Source organism: Castor canadensis, chromosome 5 (assembly GCF_047511655.1).
Source record: "Castor canadensis chromosome 5, mCasCan1.hap1v2, whole genome shotgun sequence".
NCBI classification, from domain to species: Eukaryota; Metazoa; Chordata; class Mammalia; order Rodentia; family Castoridae; genus Castor; species Castor canadensis.
The window spans coordinates 69,233,937-69,253,578 of record NC_133390.1 but is presented as its reverse complement, the minus strand read 5'-3'; the positions used below and the strand labels follow the sequence as shown (position 1 = coordinate 69,253,578).

Genomic DNA, 19,642 nt, shown 5'->3' with positions numbered 1-19,642 from the left:
ACAGGGGATCCTCTGGCACAATCAAAATAAAAGTCAGGGATATGGTATAGGACATTTTTGGTTGAAAGAACATAGAAGTCTTTATAACCCGTATCAAAATCATGTCCAGCTTTCAAAGATGGAGAAGGCGTTGAGATCAAGGAGGAGCTAGGATTAGTGGCTGAAACCTACAATTGCTCCAGGGCTTCCTAGATAGAGTTGGTGAACTGCCCATGGGTCTAGAACCTTGTACACTTCAGGTTTGTTCCTTGGCTTTTCTTCAAGACACACTCCTTGGTTACAATGATGACTTTTATGTCAGTGAATTCACAAGTCAGCATCAAGACCTAATTCACAAGATCCACGCACTTAGTTTTAGAGTGTAAAGCAGCTTTTATTTCTTCTTATAGAGACTGGCATTCCAGGTATATAGACATAAGTTGCCATAGATATATTCAATCTCATTCTTCATTTCCATTTGATTTGATATCACACATAAATTAGAAATTTTACAATGATTTTCTTGATACATTTTGTTCTCACCTAGCTTTTCACTTTTCCCTTCATTATAAGATGGAAACTTCTTTTCTAGATCCCTATCTTGATGAGCCTTTCCAGCTCAGGTCTACAGACCTCACCCTCCACATTCAATTGCCTTTCTCCTTGGTGTTGGTGCTCATTAAGAGTTCTACTCATAGATGTTTCCCTGCCCAAGCTCTGTACCTGCAACACATTCCTCCTCACCCCCCTCACCTGCTTCTTCATATGAAGACACATCTGCATCTTGCCTCACTGCTCATGATACTCACAACAGCTTCACCTCACAGATCAATCATCTGTTTAACACAGTTTCTCTTAAAGGGTCCCCTTTTGCTCCACCTGCCCTCTTCCCATAAAACATGCTTATTTCTAGGGACCAGGGGATATCTGCAGTATGCTAGTTTCCTGCAGCTGACAATTAGATAAATGTGTTATAAAATGTGTTTGATGGTGTTGACCAATTTACTACTGCGATGAAGGCAGACATAGGTAGAGGAGAGTGTGGCTGGAAGTGTTCCCCACACAGAGCAGGTCCATGTCAGAGTGTCCTGACTGCTCTCCTGGACTAAGCTGCCCAGCTTGTAAAGGGAAAGCCCTCTGCCCTCCTCTTGTCTTTCTACTACACTTTGCTCCTAATCCATCTCACTGGTGCCCCTGATGTTCATCTTCATCAGTCTGTAGTTCCTCTTTCTCTTTCTTTCTAATAAGAAACCTAGAATGGGCTTTGGGAACTTCATTCTTCATATAGGAAGGACCAGATTCAAAACACGTGGAACAGATGCCTGGAGAATACACTCAGTGTTTAGTGGTCATTCATCTTCACTGAACAAAACCTAAGATCACACTCTAGTTATATTTTTAGAAAATGATGACTTATAAACAAATGTGAAATATAAGCCAAACAATAAATATTAGGAAAAGTAGAATTGCATAAGCAAATAGTACCAAGTGGATACATTATAATGAAAGATAAACATCCTTCTGTTCTGGGACTTGCTCTACTGCCTTTGTGACTCTTCTAAGAGATGTAAACTACTTCATCTATACTAACTCTGAACCATGCTCAAATAGAGACCCAGGGAACAACAAGCACACAAATTAATGAGACTCCTTCTTTTGTTGGCTGAATTCTTCATCCTCTGCTTCCTATTCTCTATTTCTCACTTGCTTGAGAACTTCTAGGACTGCTGAAAAACGGTACCAATTAAGGTAAGAAGGTTATAAACACACAGCAAATAACTCAACTTCTCTGGTTTCGGGTTTACCTGGAGAGAACTAAAAGGATATGTTCTTGCATGCAACCCAAGGACATGAAGCCTTATCAAGCAAATCAGCACCATCAGTTTCCCAAGTTAATATCACCACAGGTCTAAAATCCATTTAGCAAATAAGTGAGAACTGCATTAAATCATAGCTACTGTTGATAGCTATGCGAGGTAAGATTTTGCTAAACTAAAAAATAAGCATATCCTAATTTATTGTCATTGGTATAGAACCACTGAGAGTCAACTGAGAGCCACTTTACTTTCAGAGCAAATGTCTGGACACATTTTTAGTTGTTCATTGTGGGGGTGCTACTGGGATTTAATGGACAGAGGCCAAGGATGCTGCTACATAGCCTATAGTACAAAGGACAGTCCATTATGACAAATAATTATCCAATTCAAAATGTAAATAGTTCCAAGATTGAGAAACCCTGCTTTCAGTCTATTGTAGAATTTTTTTCCTTTTACTTCTGTTCTAATGAATATTCACTGTCACCCAAAACATCAGTATCATCCATTTTTGACAGGCTACAGGCATGGCCAGCCATTGGAAGGAACAATTTTAGGGAACTGTTATATTCACATGTCTTCCTCTCCAAGATCCCCAGTGGGTTGTAGTGTCTAGGTCCTGGAAACTGGTATCACAGTAATTACAGTGGGCTTTGTCTGGACTTTTCCAAATGTGTGCTGTCCTGTACATTCTGGAACTACACTGAGGTTGTCTGTATGTATGGAGGCAATTTTGGATGGCACAGGGTGGTACTGGGCTCTGCCTGTGTTCTCCATAACCCAGACCTAAAATATGCTTTTCATACACACACACACAAACCCAACTTTGACTCTCAAATCATTATCAAAATGTTAAAAGTAGGCTATGGCTTTTGTCTTAATTTTCTCCATAAATATACTGTTTCCTTTTGACTCTCATTTTTTAAGACTTTCCTTATTTTTTTGCCAAGATTCTATAAAACAGACCCTGTGACTTCATCACTGCCCTCATGCTGATGGGACTCTATTCCGTCAGGCTGAGTTGGGACCACCTGGGCTTAGAAACAGTAGGGTGACTGAAAGAAGTCCTGGACTTAACTGTGCAGACAGACTCAGTTCAAGAGCCTTCAAGCTGGTTGCCCTCCTCCTGGCATGCCTGGGGAGGTAACTCTCTGTACCTCCCTCTCAGCCCCTGCACTGCCTGCCCCAGAAATTTGAAAGTGCTTTGGAAACTAAAAAGCACTGTGCAAAATCATACGCCTGTGCTGGTGAGGAAATTCATTGTGCTCTCATCTCCTTTAGGACTTGGGTTCATTTTCCAAATGGCCTCAAGTTACTCATTTTCTCCTCAGACTGACCTATTTTTTTAAGGAAATAAGCCATCAATATGGTGCTATAGCACAAGCCACAGCTTAAGAAATTCTTAGGCCTAATACAACTGCTGAGGTTTGAAAGACACTGCATATCCCAATACACTCAGAGAAGCAAATACACGGTTGACGGAGGGGGCAATCCTCAAACCACACTGTTCTACACTCAGTACTCTGAGAACAAATTTAAGAGTGGATCTTTAGGTGTGTCTTCCACGTGGTCTGGCTCTAAAGGTGGACACTAAGCTTTCCCGGGCCTGCTCACAGGGCTGACACATGCTGGTCAAACGAATAGGGTCTGTCTTATGCTCCACGATGTTGAAAGGACAGGTCTTCAGGTGCTCAGACATGGAGGTGACTTCATTAAACTCCCAGCACTTGATTTTGGAAAAAAGGCTGCTGAACTGCCAGATCTGGTAGGAAAGAGAGAAGTTCAGAGGTAAACAGTCAGTGCTCCCAGGTGGGCTGGATTTGAACAGTGTTAAGGAAATGCCTCCCTGATCCTTCTGTGCTTGGCTTCCAGAGTGTTCAGTGGCTGCTGTAGACATTCATTAGTTTCTTCCCTAGCATTCATTTCCTAGTTACCCTCCCAATTAATAATCTTCCGATCCAGCCTTAAATTGTGAGAATGACTGACCCCAATCAGTGTATTGATACATACGTTCCCCAGAGCCCCCATCAGCAACAGTGATTAGCTCTAGCGTAAACAAACAGTTCAATTAAAAACAATTAGTACCAATGGACCTCTACTCCAGGACTTTTGTTTGAGATATCAAAAAGCAGATTCTCTTTTTCTTTCTATATACAAACTGAGAAGCTATAGTCCTAGGAGCTGCCAGCCACCAGGGACACCAAGGGAGAACTGTTATAGAATGGAGCCAACATTGAGGAAGTAGAGATAAGAAATAGAAGCCGGCTGCTGGTGGTTAATGCCTGTAATCCTGGCTACTTGGATTGGGAGGATCGCTATTCAAGGTCAGCCCAAGCAAATAGTTCATGAGATCCCATCTCCAAAAGAGTAACCAGAGCAAAATGGATTGGAGGTGTAGCTCAAGTGGTAGAGCACCTGGTTTGCAAGCACAAAGCCCTGAGTTTAAACCCCAGTCACACTAAGAAAGAAAAAAAGATCTTTTGGGGGTATTTTTTGAGCTACTAGATCAAGCCTTCCCTGAAGCCATTGCCTTTGGACTCTTTAGTTTTATGGGCTAATAAATTACCATTGTTGTTTATGCCACTTTAGGTTAGCTTTTATATTGCTCAAAATTAAAAAGATCTTACTAGAACACAATCCCAAAGGAGAATTCCATGAGTCTGATATTCAATAAAACATTTTCTGGTCTTTCTACCTGGGATGTAGTAATCAAGTCACCAGTTTTAAAATCTAAGCAGGCATACTAATTATTCTTTCAACCTGACTGCTTCACCCTCAGGTTGTTTTGGGGGGTTGTTTGTTTTATTTTTTGTCTTGTTCCTGTGTAAGAAAAGTGTTTCCTGGGATCTTAGAACAATCTCCCCTTTTAAAAAAAACTTAAAAAGCAATTTTAATATCATTTAGCTCTAACTAAATACCCTTTACCCCTTTCTACAAGGGGATTAGTTTTTTCCTAAATGATATTCAAGAGTAGTCACAAATTATTGAATCGGGGACAAACCTGAACCAAAAAAGTAATGGAATTTCTAGTATATAAATTAAATTATTTACATCTGATTTTACAGGAGAAAATATTAGGTAGTTTTATATTATATTTCTCCTGAAGGCAGATTTTAATCTCATTAATGCTTATCCTTAACATATGGTTGGTTGGCAACCAGTTTAACACAAGGATGCAGCATGGATACATCAGGGAGAGTCTTACAACTATTTTTTATAGAAGACCACCTAAGAAGAAAATAATGGAAACTATAAAAGACATAATCATTGATATAACCAACAAAAATAGATGCAAACAACTCTAATTCCTCAATACCAATTTTCGAACACTTACATATTAGGAAGAAACTGAACAGTGAGATTATCAACCTAAATAGGCCTCATGCATTCATGGTTCAAATTACCAACATGCTTGCTATGAGAAAAGATTTTTCTGGATATTACATGATGAATTAGGAATCTCACTTCTGTACAAGTTGTAATAAAGTTAAACAAACATGACCAAGTTGAGAAAAGGGGACAAAGTTTTACTAAAGTGAAAGATTCTTTGATTTACACAGCAGAGTTTTATAAATTAAAGAAGATTTTGAACCAGGAGAAATGAATGGACCAAATTCATTTAGAATTTCAAAATGTCTTTATCAGAAGCAACACTGTTTGAAAAGAATTATTTGACTGAGAAGAATTTACTGCCTATTGTATCAAGCAGAGTCCAAGCAGGAAAAAGATGACACACTCAAATCAAGTAACTTAAAGAAAAGGAAAGATTTACAAACGTGGCCAGGGTGCAGGAAAGCCACAAGATATAGTGCAATATCTAGGACCTGTAACAATCTAGAGTTACCACCCTAGGCCTGAAGGGGAAGGAGGTTGGTCTTTGGACCCAGAACCAATAACGGTGTGAAGATTGCCACACAAGGTAGCCACCTTCAGTAAAGGGACATAGCCAGTCCAAGGTGTCATGCAGAGGAGGAAGCATGTAGGAAAGAGGCCTGAAGATCAGATCTTTTAGCCCGTTCTTCCCCCTTCCCTGACTCCTGCTAATACACTCCCATGGGTTTAGTTTCACTGGAAGCTCGAGGGCCAGATAGCTGATTAAGGCAGTCTGCCGGGTTCAACCTCCTGGGACAGACCAGGGTGGAGAAGGGTGGAGAGTAGAGCATGTGAGCAAGTGGAAGACATTCAGGACACAGAGACAAGTGGTCAGTGCCATCTAACACTGCTGTGTATGTGTTTACGGGTCCATCTTCCCTACTAGACTGATCTCGTTGAGTCAGGCTTATTTCCAGCAACTGTCCCAGTACCTAGTTTAGTGCTTAGCACATAGCAAGCACTTAGTAAATATTTGTAAAATAAATAAATAAATGAGTGTTTACTTGCCTGTCTATGGACTCTCCAGGACGTACCTCCATGGGAATACCTCTTCTTCTTCCACTGCAAGAGAACCATCCCTCTCTCTTGTAACAGAGTGGCACAGATATTCCTCATCAGCACAGACACCTGGGAGAGCTGGGACAGACTGATACTGTCCAAGAACCCAGCAATGTACTGCAAAACCTCCAGGGGCAGGCTGGTTAAAGAATTTTGGCTTTTTCCTCCATGGCTGGAGAGACGGCTGTTTTTCTTTCCCTCACTCAGCTCTGGAGCAACCTCTGGCTTGATGGCAAATGTCTTGAGTTCCTGACTGTAGATCACTTTTGCCTTTTGTCCTGGGGGACGGAAATGGTTTTGAACAAATGTGCATCCCAAGTAGGCGAGGGGGCATCGATGCTGGAACCAGCCATTGAGACATGACTGAATGTCTGTGTGGACATTCTTGAAATGAAGGGGAAATTCATCCCTTCGGAAGAATTTGCTGCAAGTGAAGGTAAAGGCAGAGCTGCTTTTATTGTGTCTCCTGGTCACACACTCACTGTGGAGCTCCACATAGAGTCCTCCTGGGTTGGTGGGGCTTAGGAGGTCAGCCAGCACTGTCCCTGAGGAAAACTGTTCTGGCTCGAAGTTGTATGTCTGGGTGGCAAGATCCATGAACAGCCCATCAATGCTCCTGGATTCAGAGATGACGTGGCCTTTGAGTTCTCTTTCCAATGCACACTGGAGAGTGGTCTTGATGAGATCGGATTTTGGCAGGTCCTCCACAGTGACTCCCAAATCTGAAGTATCCACAGCCTTGTGTTCACTTGGCCTACACCTCAACATGGCATCTCCAAGGCGAGCACGCTTTCCACAGTAGCTCACAGGAACTTTGAAGGTGTAAACGGTCTTAACTTCTTGAGCCTCAAGGTTGCCATAAACAAAATCTCTCTCCTTAGGTGTACAAGCAGGCATCTGCCCGAAGTGAATAAGCATCCGCCCATTGTGCACAAGATACATGTTATAGTCCTTTGCGTCCACAGCTGTTTTCAGTCTTTCCAGAACACCATCCTGCCAGGGGGCAAGTCCTGTCATTTCCATGGTGATGGGAAAGTCCTGCTGCTTCTGGCCTTCCTGTGGTTCTTTCTCTTTGCCAGCAGCCTCTCCATTGACTGTGTCATCACCACCAGAATTCTGGTCTTCCCCTGCACCATTCCTGCTCTTACTCTCACACCTTGCTGATGAAACTGTTAAAGCAGAGGCTGCGTGCTCTTTGCTGAACATATTTTCCCACTGGCCAAACTTGGCCAGATCCATCCCTTCTTTGGTTTTGGCTAATGCCTCTCGTTCTTCTTGACTCAGTTCCATTACCTCTCCATTAGTTGCCGACAGACCACTGTGTGGTACTGAACTAGCATCCACTCCCCCCACCGCACCTCCAATTTCCTCCCAACTGGCTTCGCCATTCATAGTTGGTTCATCCTCAGTGGCGTCTCTGGTTTCTGGGAAAAGTTCTACCATTTTCAAGGATCTGAAGAGGACCTTCTGGTCTTGGAGAGCCAAGGCTGTGTCTAAACACTCCTCACTGGGGGTCTCTTTCATGATGTTCTCATGAAGGACAGTTTCTGAGTCCACGTTTGGCCAGCGGTTCCATTCCATGGAGCAGCAGACCACACTAGCAGGGCACACCTGCAGGTGCTTGGCCAATTTGTGGCGGGACATGGAAAGGGGACAGCCATATTCAGAGTTGAGACACGGAACCTGCTCTAAAGGGCAGAGGAGCTTGTGTTCTGCCTCTTTGCACATGTGGAAGGTGGCGCCACAGAGCAGGCGACAGTTTATCACCAAGCAGGAGACGCTGGGCTCTACAGGAACGTGGCAGTGCCGGTTGATACATCCTTCACAATGCCTGTGCTGCCCAGGTGGGGCCCTGCGTGCCCTGCCCTGGACACACCAAGGGCAAGGGGAAAGAGAACACAAAAGAATGCTGGGAGAGAAGCTCAATACAGGTCCGTGACTATTTTAATTGATTTGCTTACTGTCTATACATAATTTTTGTAGGAACCTTGTAATAAAGGTACAACCATAGAGAAGAAAGCAATAATCCATCATAACACCACTCTAGAAATAAACCATCTTCCCAATGGTTTATTCTATGTAAGTAGTAGATGTGCTTAGAAAAGAATAAAAAGGCTTACAGTAAAGGACTACAGTGTTAACAATTGTTATTTTTGAGTTGTATGGATGATTTGTATAACATAGTATTATGAATACAATTTTGCATCCTGCTTTTAACCCGCTATAACATAAAAATTGATTTTTTTATTAATTATTATTTGCAACCTTTCTTCACAGTGGCAGTGTAACATTGCAGAATATGGGTATGCTATCATTCATTTAATCAACTACCTTCAGAGAGCAAGCATGCCAGGAGGACAGGGCTTTGTCTGGTTTTGCTCACATTTGCATCCTTAGCCTATGGCTGGGGGCTTGGACCATTGTCTAATACACATACTCAATAATACTTTCTGAATGAGGCAATTCTTAGCCAATTAGATTTCTGGCATTTTTGACATTTTATTTTTAAAATTTTTAATTGACAGGTAAAGTTTTACATACTTATAGGGCATAGTATGATGATTCAATACATGTATTACAATGTGTAATGATCAAGTCAGGCTATTTAGCATTTCTGTCTCCTCAAATATTTATCATTTCTATGTGTTGGGAAATATATTTCAATTTTCCCTAAAAATCTTTGCTCATAAAATTTCCTTAACTTTCTGCTTTTGCTTTACCCTGTGTCAATTTCTTGCCAGTAAGCATCATCAAACTACAAGAACTAGTCTGCTAGCTTCTTGGGCTATGGACTAAGTAAAATGAGACCTGGATCTCTGAAAGGTGAAGCTCCAGCAGCACTTGGTACTCACCATAGCTTCCCAACTTCTTCTTGCTTCTTAACTCTAGGGAAAAATATGAATATGAATGTTTAGTAAGAAAAGCATTAGCAGGGGACAAAGAGACTTCACATATCCTCTCACTGAATTCCTCTCACCCCCCCCCACTAGGTGTTGCCCCCATTTACAGTCAAGGAAATGGAAGTTTGAAGAGTTAGTAACTTATCCAAGGCCACATGACCATTAAGTGATGGAGTCATGCTCTTTTCCATGACCCACATTGCCCTATTATGGGACATAGTACCTATCAGCCACGGGTTGTATAACTCCTGCTTCTTGTAACTTTCCTCTGTTGTCTACTGACAATTATTCTGCCCCCTCCTACCTGCTATTCTGGCATAAGTTGCCCTCTGTCTCTCCCATTGGACCTCCATGTCTGCTGAGAGGTCAGCCTGATGTCCAACTGGTCTAGAGCAGGCCTAAGTGCCTGTGACATATCTAGCACACACCATACCTTACTGTCCTCAGCTGTGCTATGCCTTAAGCAGAGATCAAAACCTCAAGGCCCCACATGCAGGTTAATAGTGGAGACTGAGGCAAGTAGAAGAGAAGCTACCCTGTCTTCAAAGGAACAAAACTACCTAGCTTTAGTTGGTTGGTCCCATGTGGGAATGGGTTGCTAGATCTTTTGGATTTTCCAGAGAAAGTGGGGATGAAAATTTCTGAGTGGGGGTATAGCACAGGTCTCCCTTCTGACTCTCCAGGCCAGTAGCTAGGAAACTTCAGGAAAGTTATTTACCCTCTTTGTTCATCAGCTTCCCATCTATAAAGGAGGATGGTACAGTATCTACCCCATACCACTGTTGTGAGGAGTAAATGAGTAAATATACACAAAACTCTTAGAACAGTGCTTGACTCCTAGGAAGTGATTTATACAATTGCTCTTATAATAATAAGCATTTTATATTTTATCATAGTGTAAAATATTTTATCATGTTGGCAACTAATTTAATTTAAAACAACAATACCCTGTTTGAGCAAAGAAAAAACATGAATACAGGCTAGCTAGGATCTGTAGGTTTAGTTTGTAATACATCTTCTAGAGAATCACAACACAATCTCAATCTCACACTGTATTAGCCTGGAACAGAGTGAAGCGGTTTGCACTCCAAAGTCACAAGATAAAGAACTTAAAATTTTATTTCATTTTACTTTAGGATTTACCAATTAATTGTGGGTGATTTTCTCCTAACTTTTTTTTGGAAAAGGTGAATAAACATATACAATGAACAACTAAATATACCCTACCTAGATTCAACAATTATTAACATTTTACCATTTTTGTGCCCCTTCAATCTCTTCTTTCTCCTCCACTAATACACGTTTTTGACTGAATCACATGAAAATAGTTACTGATATCATAACACTTCATTCCTAAGTACTTCAGCATGCATTTCCTAAGAGTAGACATTTCCTTTTGTAATTATAATGACACTATCTCATCTAAGAAAACTAAAAATAATTTTCTAACATTATGTAACTTTTTTTTGTAATATTGGTGTTTGAACTTAATGAAAATGAAATAAAATGAACAATTCAGTTCCTCAGTCATGCTAGCCACATCAAGGGCTCCATAGCCACATCTGGCTAGTAGCTACCCTATTGGCCAACACAGAATATAATGTTCCCAGTTTCATAGAAAATTCTGCTGGATTGTGCTGCTATAGACTCTGGCTATTCCCCTGAACCAAGTGAGAGGCTTAATAGAATTTGCATTCTCATCACACTGCCTATTTGATTCTTATGCACATTAATAAATGAGAACCCTTGTTCTGGACCCCATGAGACTTACTAAGTGATCATGAAGGAAGGATCATGCCAGAGTGCTCTATACTCCTTCTCAGCCTAAATCAGGAGGCAGATGATAAGCTGCAAGCTAGAACATCAAACAAGTTCAAGGTGCAATAGAAGAAAAATCAAGTTGTGAGGGCCAGAGGAGGAACTGGACAGAGTAGTAAGACTGCGAGACAGATTGTGCTGCGGTCTAAATGTTTGAGCTCCTCAAAATTTGTGTGTTGAAATCTAATCCCTAGTGTGAGAGTACCTAGAAGTGAGGTCTTTAGGAAGAGATTAGGTCATGAGGGCAGAGCTTTTGTGCATAGAACTAGAGTCTTCCTATAAAAGGCCTATGAGAGGTCCCTTGTCTCTTCTGCCATATGAGTGCATAGCAAGAAGATGATTATTTATGAGCCAGCATGAAGGCAGTCACCAGACACCAAATCTGGTGTCTTAATCTTGGGTTTCTCAGTCTCAGAACTGAAGAAATGAATTTCTATTGTTTGTAAGCCAACTAGACTATGATGTTTTTGTTATAGCAACTAAAACGTACTAAGACAGAGATGGCACACAATAGGTTCAAGTAAGGAGCATATCTTTTGTATGCAAGAATCTAGCTACTCATCATTTAATGTGAAATTTACTGTGCATGTTGACTCCCACCATATTCTACATCACTTCTGGAGGAAAAATTTGATTGTGTATTTATTGTGGAAATTCTTAAATATTAAACTAAATAATCTGGAATTATTTGGTACACATAGGGAGCCACTTTACAGTATAATTTGGGTGTTAACTAGGAATAGTAGAGAATGAATGAGTAGAAGGACCTCGTGTTAGAAACTGCTTATGTAGAGAATGTGATGGAAGCTTGCACGGTTAAGCCTGGAAACAGTAGAAACAAACAAGACGAGAGAGCTAGGAGACATTACAAAGGAAGATATTGTTTCTGGCTGGAGATGGGGAAATGAGTTAACATTGAACCAGTAAGAGAGAATATTGGCTATAATTTTGAGGAAAATGGAGGCCTGAGAGGGAATCATTTGTGGAGGCAAGATGGTCCAGCAAGTTTAATTCAAGTTGCTGAAGGTGGTGACAGATCGTGTGAAGGGGAAGATGAGGGGCTAGAATGTAATGATGCAGATTTGTGATCTCCTTACAAATGAGAGACAGAAGAAGCCCTGAGTGAGGAATTGAGAGCACAAAATAAACATCTGAGCCATGAGTTACATAGCCACGTATGACTATTTTGTGGGCCATTAGGAAGAAGTAGAGGCAGAGGAGAGATCAAAGTCAGGATTATGTTGTCGCAAGTATAAAGGAAAGGATGAGCAATGCCTGCCTCAAATGCTACTGCAAAGTTAAGAACAATGACAGCAATCAACTCCACCGCTTATGGGAGGTCCCCCAAGAGCTCTTGCCAGTTCAAATGTGGCAGTTCAGCTGTGGGGCCCTTGGACATTTGAAATGTGTCTTCCTCAGAGGGAAGAAGAAAGCTGTTAAGCACATACTCCAATGTTGGCAGGCCTGTGGCCTGACGGGGATGACGTGACCATCTGTTTTCTATTAAGAATAGCAGTTTTTCCATAAGGATGGAGTCTGGAAATTCAGAGACCCTGCTGGTTTTCAGGTGGAAAAGAAGAGACAAACTACCACCTTCATATTTGCCAGCATGTTCTGCCATGAGGTTGAGCACAGTTTCTGGGAAGAGAAGAGAAGGCAAGAGAATCTCAGCTGGTTTCCATGGGCTCCATGAGAATCCTGAGAACTCTGCCTGGAAGTAGGCGTGTCTGGCTGGAGGACTCTGAGATGGACTCCAAGCCCAATCCCTTTCCACTGCAGCAATAAGGAGTATGGTTCCTGGGAACCGTGCTACTGACAGTGGGAACATTCATGCCTTTTTGGTCTCTATCTCATGAAGTTATTTGAATATATCCTTTTAAGAGAAAATATTGTGTGCTGACAACAAAGACTCCCCCCATTTTTTTAATCTACCACTAATGATCTTCTGTTAGGCTTTGGAGCTATATCAGATGAGTGATTTAGAGATAGGGCATGGGCTGAGCAGAAAGACATGATGCGTGGAAACCATTTTGGAGAAGTTTGGCAGTAAGAGGAAGGAGAAAGATATGGTTTAGGAACATAAAAATCACATCTGAACCTTTTGTTGTATATTTGGGGGAAATTATTCTGACTGAGATAAGGGTTAACCTAGAACTCTTGATAGTCTATTGCTAGGTGAGTCAGGTGACCACCCATCCTGGTTTTCCTGGGACCCTCCTGGCTTAGCACCGAAGTCCCATGTCCTAGGAAGTCTCTTAGTCTCTAGCAAACCCAGACAATGGATTTATTGCCTTATGTTGGAGCCAATCAGTGTTGCCTCAAATTAATCAAATTAGATACAGCATTGATGACCTTGTGCCATAAGATGCCTATCCTAATCTTCTCTGTTCCAGTGTACAGTGACTGAATCCTTCTCCATGAGGTTTGACTGACTTTCCTAGATTGAGGTGTTTATCTGCATTTTGGGTGTCATGGAGGAAAAGAAATAAGATTTTAGAGCCTATCATGTACTTTTAATGACATCTCATTCAATCCTCACAGCAACCATGTGAATGGTTATTACCCTCTGCAGTTTGCAGACAAGGCTACTCAGGAAAAAGAAACCTAGTTTTATCCAGGCTTAAGAAGCCAATACTCTGCTGTACACATTATGTCCTACAGAGATCCACAGGGACATATGTGGGCCATCTAGATGAGTTTGGGAAGATGCAATTCATGGCTAGAGTTGGAGCACAGTATAGTGTCCACATGTGCAGTCTTTCCAGATTGTAAAGGATCCAGGTGTCCTTCATCAGGAAGCACCTCCATCTGTGGAAGTTTTTTTTTTGTTTTTTTTTTTTTTTTGTCTTTTGAACACTTCTGAACCACATCTGATATTCTTTCCCCTCTGGGTAGAGGAAACAAGAGAAGCTTCTAGGTCTGACTTTGGATTTCAGGGAATACAACTATGAGGAGGAAGGTTTGAGGGCTAATTATCTGCACTACAATAAATATTCTGAGATTTAAAGTGAAACATCTACTTAATCAATCACACAGATTATAGAAACTCTTCATTATGAAAAAGTGACAGATCTGTGCCCAAGTATGACTATCCAGGTGCCATTGTCCCATTCAGTTTCTGCATCCTTTGTTCACATTTAAAGTATTGCTTTCCATCCGAAAAGGTAACACATTCCCTCCTCTGACAAATGAACTACAGTCAAGCACATGGCCAATATGCTTTTCCCAAAATATGAATTTTGTGTGTGTGTATGTGTGTGTGGTACTGGGGATTGAATTCAGAGCCTTGCACATGCTGGGCAATCCCTCTTCCACTGAGCTGTCCTAGCCATTTTTTATTTTGAGACATGGTCTTGCTAAGCTTCCCTGGTTAGCCTTGAACTTATGATTCTCCTGATCTGCCTCTTAAGTAGCTGCACCACCATACCTGGCCCAAAACATGAATTTTAATTTCCATTATCTAGAAGAGACAGCAGTTAAAACAATGTAATTTGGACTTAAGTGATCCAAAGATCTACATGGAACTTAATTTTATTGGGTGTATTGGATGTAGTTTGAATGGAGTTGGTGAGAGGATCAGGCATATGAGTTTAAGCAATGGATATTTCTTTAAAGAAATAAGGGAGCACTAATAACCTGGCAAAGGGGAAGCAGCTAGATTTGATGCTGGTTGTGGCACTATGTGAACCACTCAGAATGTAATAAATTGATAGGGCAAGCCAAGTCAATTAGAACAGTGTGTTAACTTTTTTCTTTTTGCAGTACTGGGAATTGAGCCTAGGGCCTTGCATATGCTAGGCAAGCACTCTACCACTTGAGCTATGCCTCCAGCCCAGAACAGCATTTCTTAAAGTGTAGTCCTCAGATCAACAACATGAACATGACTTACAAACTGATTATAACTGCAGATTTGCGGCCCTACTCCATACTTATTGAATCGGACCTACTGAATCAAGTTTGAGGGCCCTTGAGCTGCAGGCAAATAGGTATTGTGCTCCCAATTATAAAGGAACTACTGCCAGCTAGGTGGGAAGGTCTTGAAAGATCTGGAAAGGCAGTGAGCAGTTCTACCCAGTTTCCATTTCCACACCATGGCCCATGTCCAAGCACCATGATCTCTCATCTAGTTTAGTGTAGTGACTTGATAATCAGTTTCATTCCCCTCACCTTGCACCCTGTAATCCATATTTGCCAGCAAAATGATTCTGCCAATTTATAAAAGGAGGTTGTTAGTTTCTTGCTTAAAATCTCCAGTCATTCCCGGGATAAGGAATGAGCTGTGAAGTCCTTACTGTGCCACATGGCCCTGCATGAGCTGTCTCCTGCTTGTCCCTTTTACCTTTTACCATTTACTGTAAAATGGTGCTCATAATTGCCCATATAATAGAGTAAGCATCAAATGACATAAAATAGTGAAAGGTCTAATATATAAAATCACTCAATTTTTAGTCCTTTCTCTATAAGGAAAGCCATTCTCATGGTTACTTCCCCAGTTGAGACCTTCATTTTTTCCCATTGTATCACTCCTTGTAGCCTTTGGCTGGCCTTTTAATTTTCATTTCTTCTTCACTCAAGTGTATTTTAATAAACACTGCCAGCTTAATAATCTTTATATTCTATTTTTAAAAATCTTACCTCAGTCGTTTAAGAATGTAAATCCCCATGATTTCCTACTGTGAGCTGATCTAATCACCACAAAGTGTTCTTTAAATACTTAGGAGTTCACTTCAGATAGTATGCTCAGGCCTGGGACTTCTTTGTCCTCAGAGGGATATTTGTTATCATCTGATGATCTGGGACTTTTTAGATGTCACAAAGACTTGAAGGCATCTTTCTTTCCTAGGCTCAAGTTTATAATTTTTAGTGTTTACTACATTATCCTCCTCAATAAGAAAAAAAGGAAGGTGTCCATTGAGACTGGATTTCTTTCTCTCTTGTCATTGGCTATAGGAGGCAGCACAGCCTGGTGGAGTTGCTGGGAGGTGGAAGTGGTGAGGGAGTTCAATTCCGCAGCATGGAACAAGTGTCCTGACTAGACAGTGCGTCTAGGCAGTGGAAAGAGCTCTGATCTGAATATCAACTAAAGGCACAAATGTATCTCAAGGAATGTACTGAATGGGCTCTGAGGGGCTAGAGAGTTACAATACAATTCCTGGTCCTCAATCAATGTTTATGGAATAGGACCAAATTAAATTACTTTGAGGAGAACCTTAAAGAAGATAGCATTTTGAAAGAGCTGTAAGAACAGTTTGAAACAAATTCAACAAGAAACTGTAGTGATGTCAGATATATGATAATTTGGGTCCTTTTTTTTTTTTTAACAACAGAAAAAGGAATCTTTTTGCTTAGTAGGATAAAGTGGCCTGCATTGAATAGAAAAGACTTCAGTGGGTTTGAGTTGTAACAGACACACCGAGTGCTGACAGAATTGTTCCCAGGGATAGGACTTGTTTTTCTAAACACTTGGAGCCCTACAATCAGGAATCTGGACTAGGCAGAGAACCCAAACTCCTCTATTCCAGAACTTCTCTAACTTCAATACACATAGCAATTGCCTGTGCAATGTTTTCAAAATGCAGATCTTGATTCAGTGGCACTGGGGTGAGGCTGAGATTCTCCCCATAGCAAGCTCCAGACAATGTTGATGGTCCAAAGGCCTCCCTTTTAAAGGAAAGGGTCTAGTTTCAGCTCTTCAGATTTTTAGAGGAGAAACCAAGGCTCAGAGAAATAAAATACCCATATTCCCACCTGCTTCCCCCCACCCCAAACACACACTTTACTGTCATGTTTTATTGACTCTGTAGAAACCACAGCCCCACACAGAGCTACCTGCATAGGGGTGGCCAAGGGCATGTTGGAAGCTTAGATAGTACCAAGGGCAGAGCAGGGCAGAGCCTGGAAGAATGAGGAGAAGGTGGTGACCAAGTGTCTCTGGCCAACAAGGTCATGATAACGCATATGGCAGGTGTATTTAAGTCACTGACTCAAGCCAAAGAGAATGGGATTAACAGATAATAGTTTTAACATTCCTTACTATAATTTTAAAGTTGAAGTCAGGGAGATATTTTTAGGCAAAGGGCCCTCTCAGCACCCCTCACATGATGTCAATAACTATTCTGTCTCCTCATGTGGCTTGCCCTAGCAATTAATGATTTATTTCTGAGCTTTAACTTCAGTGAAAGTGACAAGGTTAAAAGTTGAAGGTCAAAGATACTCTTTAACTCTTAACCTATTAACCAGCCAATTAATTAATTACTATAATTAACTAACATTCTTAACCTGTTCCCCTGCTATGGAGATTTAATTCTAAGGAAAAATGTATAAAGTTCGCCATTAAAGTAATCCCTCTGTTTCTTGAGATTTTAACACAACCAGTTGGTTGAGGGTAATTCTCACATCTGGTTCCATAATCTCAGGTTTCTGGACTATGATTCCAGTAACTTCACCGTGCTCTACAAACATAGCCACTTCCCCCAGATCTATTCAGTTTCCCAGTGGGCAGCTCTCTCCCTACTCTAGAAATCTCTACCTTTAAACTTTTTACTTACTTAAATAGCAACTTATCTTCATATCTGGTATTTTCTATATTGGTATCAGTATTTAATTACTGTGGTATTGGCCAAGGAAGTGCTTCACTTGCTGGATGGTCCAGGGGTGGCTGTGATTCAGCCTGTGTTCTTAATTACTCCTAAGCTAATCCACCCCAGCTGGGTGATACCCAGAACACATTTTAGACACTTGCCATGGAAACCCTGACAAAATTAAATGAAGTTAGGTACAGTGAATTTGATTGTACCCAGCAAACAGGCATAATTTTAACACAAATACCTTCGGCAGAGTCATGGCATACATCTGGAGAGTACAGGGGCTGGTACAAAGGAACAGAAGTTATGGTATCTAAGTAGTTTCTTTAGGCCTCCTTTTACTTGATACTGGTGGCTTTAACCTGAACACTTAAAAGTTCCTTTTGCTACATAGGTCACTTCCCAGAGTGTCCTTAGCTGAACTTTGAACCAGAGAAATACAAGTAAATGTAAAAACAATAAAATAAAAGAAAGAAAAAAAAAACACTGAAACATTAAAAAAAAGAAATAAAAGAATATAAACAGTACTTCCTTACCTATGCCAATTTTTCTCTGCCTGCAACACTATACAGTTATTCTAGAAGCTGGAAATAATTTACATTTTATAGCTTCCAATAGATCAAGTATCATTACTCAGTTTACTTTTGTCCCTCTGGATGTGCAACTTTCAAGTGTGTAACAATTTTTTGATTTGGGTACATAAACCTGTAAAAGGTTTCAACTTGTAAAATACTTCCACTTATATTTCATGGGTGCATTTTGGATTCAAGAGAGCTGAGGAGGAAAGAGCTGCATTTGGGGAATACTGCTAGAGCAAAACGGGTTTCAAACTGCAGACAGAGTTTAAATAGTGCACGCAGTTAAGTACATCTGTGTTACATTAACCAGTAGTGTGGCACAGTAGATGGAATTTAAACCACACGAGAATGACTTACAAATATCACAGAGAAACATTTAGACTTCAGAATTCTGGGTTCTGGGCTTTCCACTTATTTCCTTACCACATGCCCCCCCTCACCCAATCACTCCTCACTCCCCATTACCACTGTGTAACTTTCAAGGTTATCACTGGTTGATTATAGGAGAAAGAACCTAAGCTGTCAGAAAGCTGTCAGAAAGCAGCCTAAATTCTAACCTGCTCTCAGCGTTAAAATGTGAAACAGGAGTTTACACATGGCCAGGTCTCATTTTCTGCTAACCTTTCCCACCTCCCCTCCATATAGACGGAGTTTGCTGAACAACCCTCTTCCTCGGGGCACAAAGGTGATGCACATAGCAAGCCTCTGTCCCATGTTAATAGTCCAAATGTCCCAGGTGTATGCACCTGCTGGTGTTTGAGAAGCTTACCTTACTAGCACTGGCTGAGTCAGCATCCACAGCTCCAGTGTCCCTCAATGGTGATCAAACCAATCCTCAGAGGTAGCTGTGGGTGAATAGGCTGCAGCAAAGGAAAGAAGGCAAGGAAAGGGAGAAAACTTCAACAGAAATAGTTCAAGTGTTTCGAAGTTAAAAATAAAACTCTTATCACTAGGGGCAGTGTGACCAGGCTGAGTTACGACTTCTTCCCTCCCTGTATGTATCAATGTTTGGTTTCTCCTGCAGTGGCATTGAGCAGGGAAAACTGGATGGGAAGTGGGGTTTTCTAGCACTGGGTTTTCTTTTCCTGGAGGAAGGAGAAAACCCCTTTGAAGAAGGATCATTTCAAGGCCAGAGCAGCCTCTTAGTCCCACGTGGGCCCCGGACAGGTCCAGCTGTGCTCAGGAGGTTGGTGTAGCACCCCGTGTGGGCTGCTGTTCTAATTATAACCATGCTTCTCACCTAAACGCACTGGCTGAAGCAGCAGCTTGTGCAAGTGACATGCTGTCTTGTTTCTGCTTCTCCTGTTTCTTGTCATGACAAGTCAGCAGCTGTCCTCCCCTGGCCCTTGCCTTTCCCAGGTGGCTGGGAAGGGAGAGTTTACCATTCAAAAATCAAGCAGAAAGTAAGTCATGTGGAGAGAATTAAAGGTAATGGGAGGCTTTGTTATTTAGTTCAACCTCCTCCTTTTACTGATGAAGAGACAGAGTCAGAGAAGGCAAATTGCTCACCCACTATCACACAGCTCACTAGTAAATTA

At 41.3% G+C, this 19,642-nt stretch overlaps 1 protein-coding gene across 2 annotated transcripts; it reads right to left on the bottom strand.

Annotated features, from left to right (window-relative positions):
- Window positions 1–352: 352 nt before the first annotated feature.
- Window positions 353–19,316, bottom strand: Fbxo40 (F-box protein 40). 2 transcript variants are annotated; one of them, XM_020185061.2, is made up of 4 exons: window positions 18,874–19,314; window positions 9,077–9,109; window positions 6,174–8,090; window positions 353–3,555 (listed from the first exon to the last, which is right to left on the bottom strand). In XM_020185061.2, exons 2-4 carry the CDS (start codon window positions 9,077–9,079, stop codon window positions 3,343–3,345), a joined length of 2,133 nt encoding a protein of 710 aa, XP_020040650.1. In that variant the 5' UTR covers window positions 9,080–9,109; window positions 18,874–19,314; the 3' UTR covers window positions 353–3,342. The 2 variants fall into 2 exon arrangements, with proteins under 2 accessions (XP_020040650.1, XP_073929358.1); XM_074073257.1 differs by having other exon boundaries at window positions 3,361–3,555; window positions 6,200–8,090; window positions 18,874–19,316.
- Window positions 19,317–19,642: the final 326 nt, after the last annotated feature.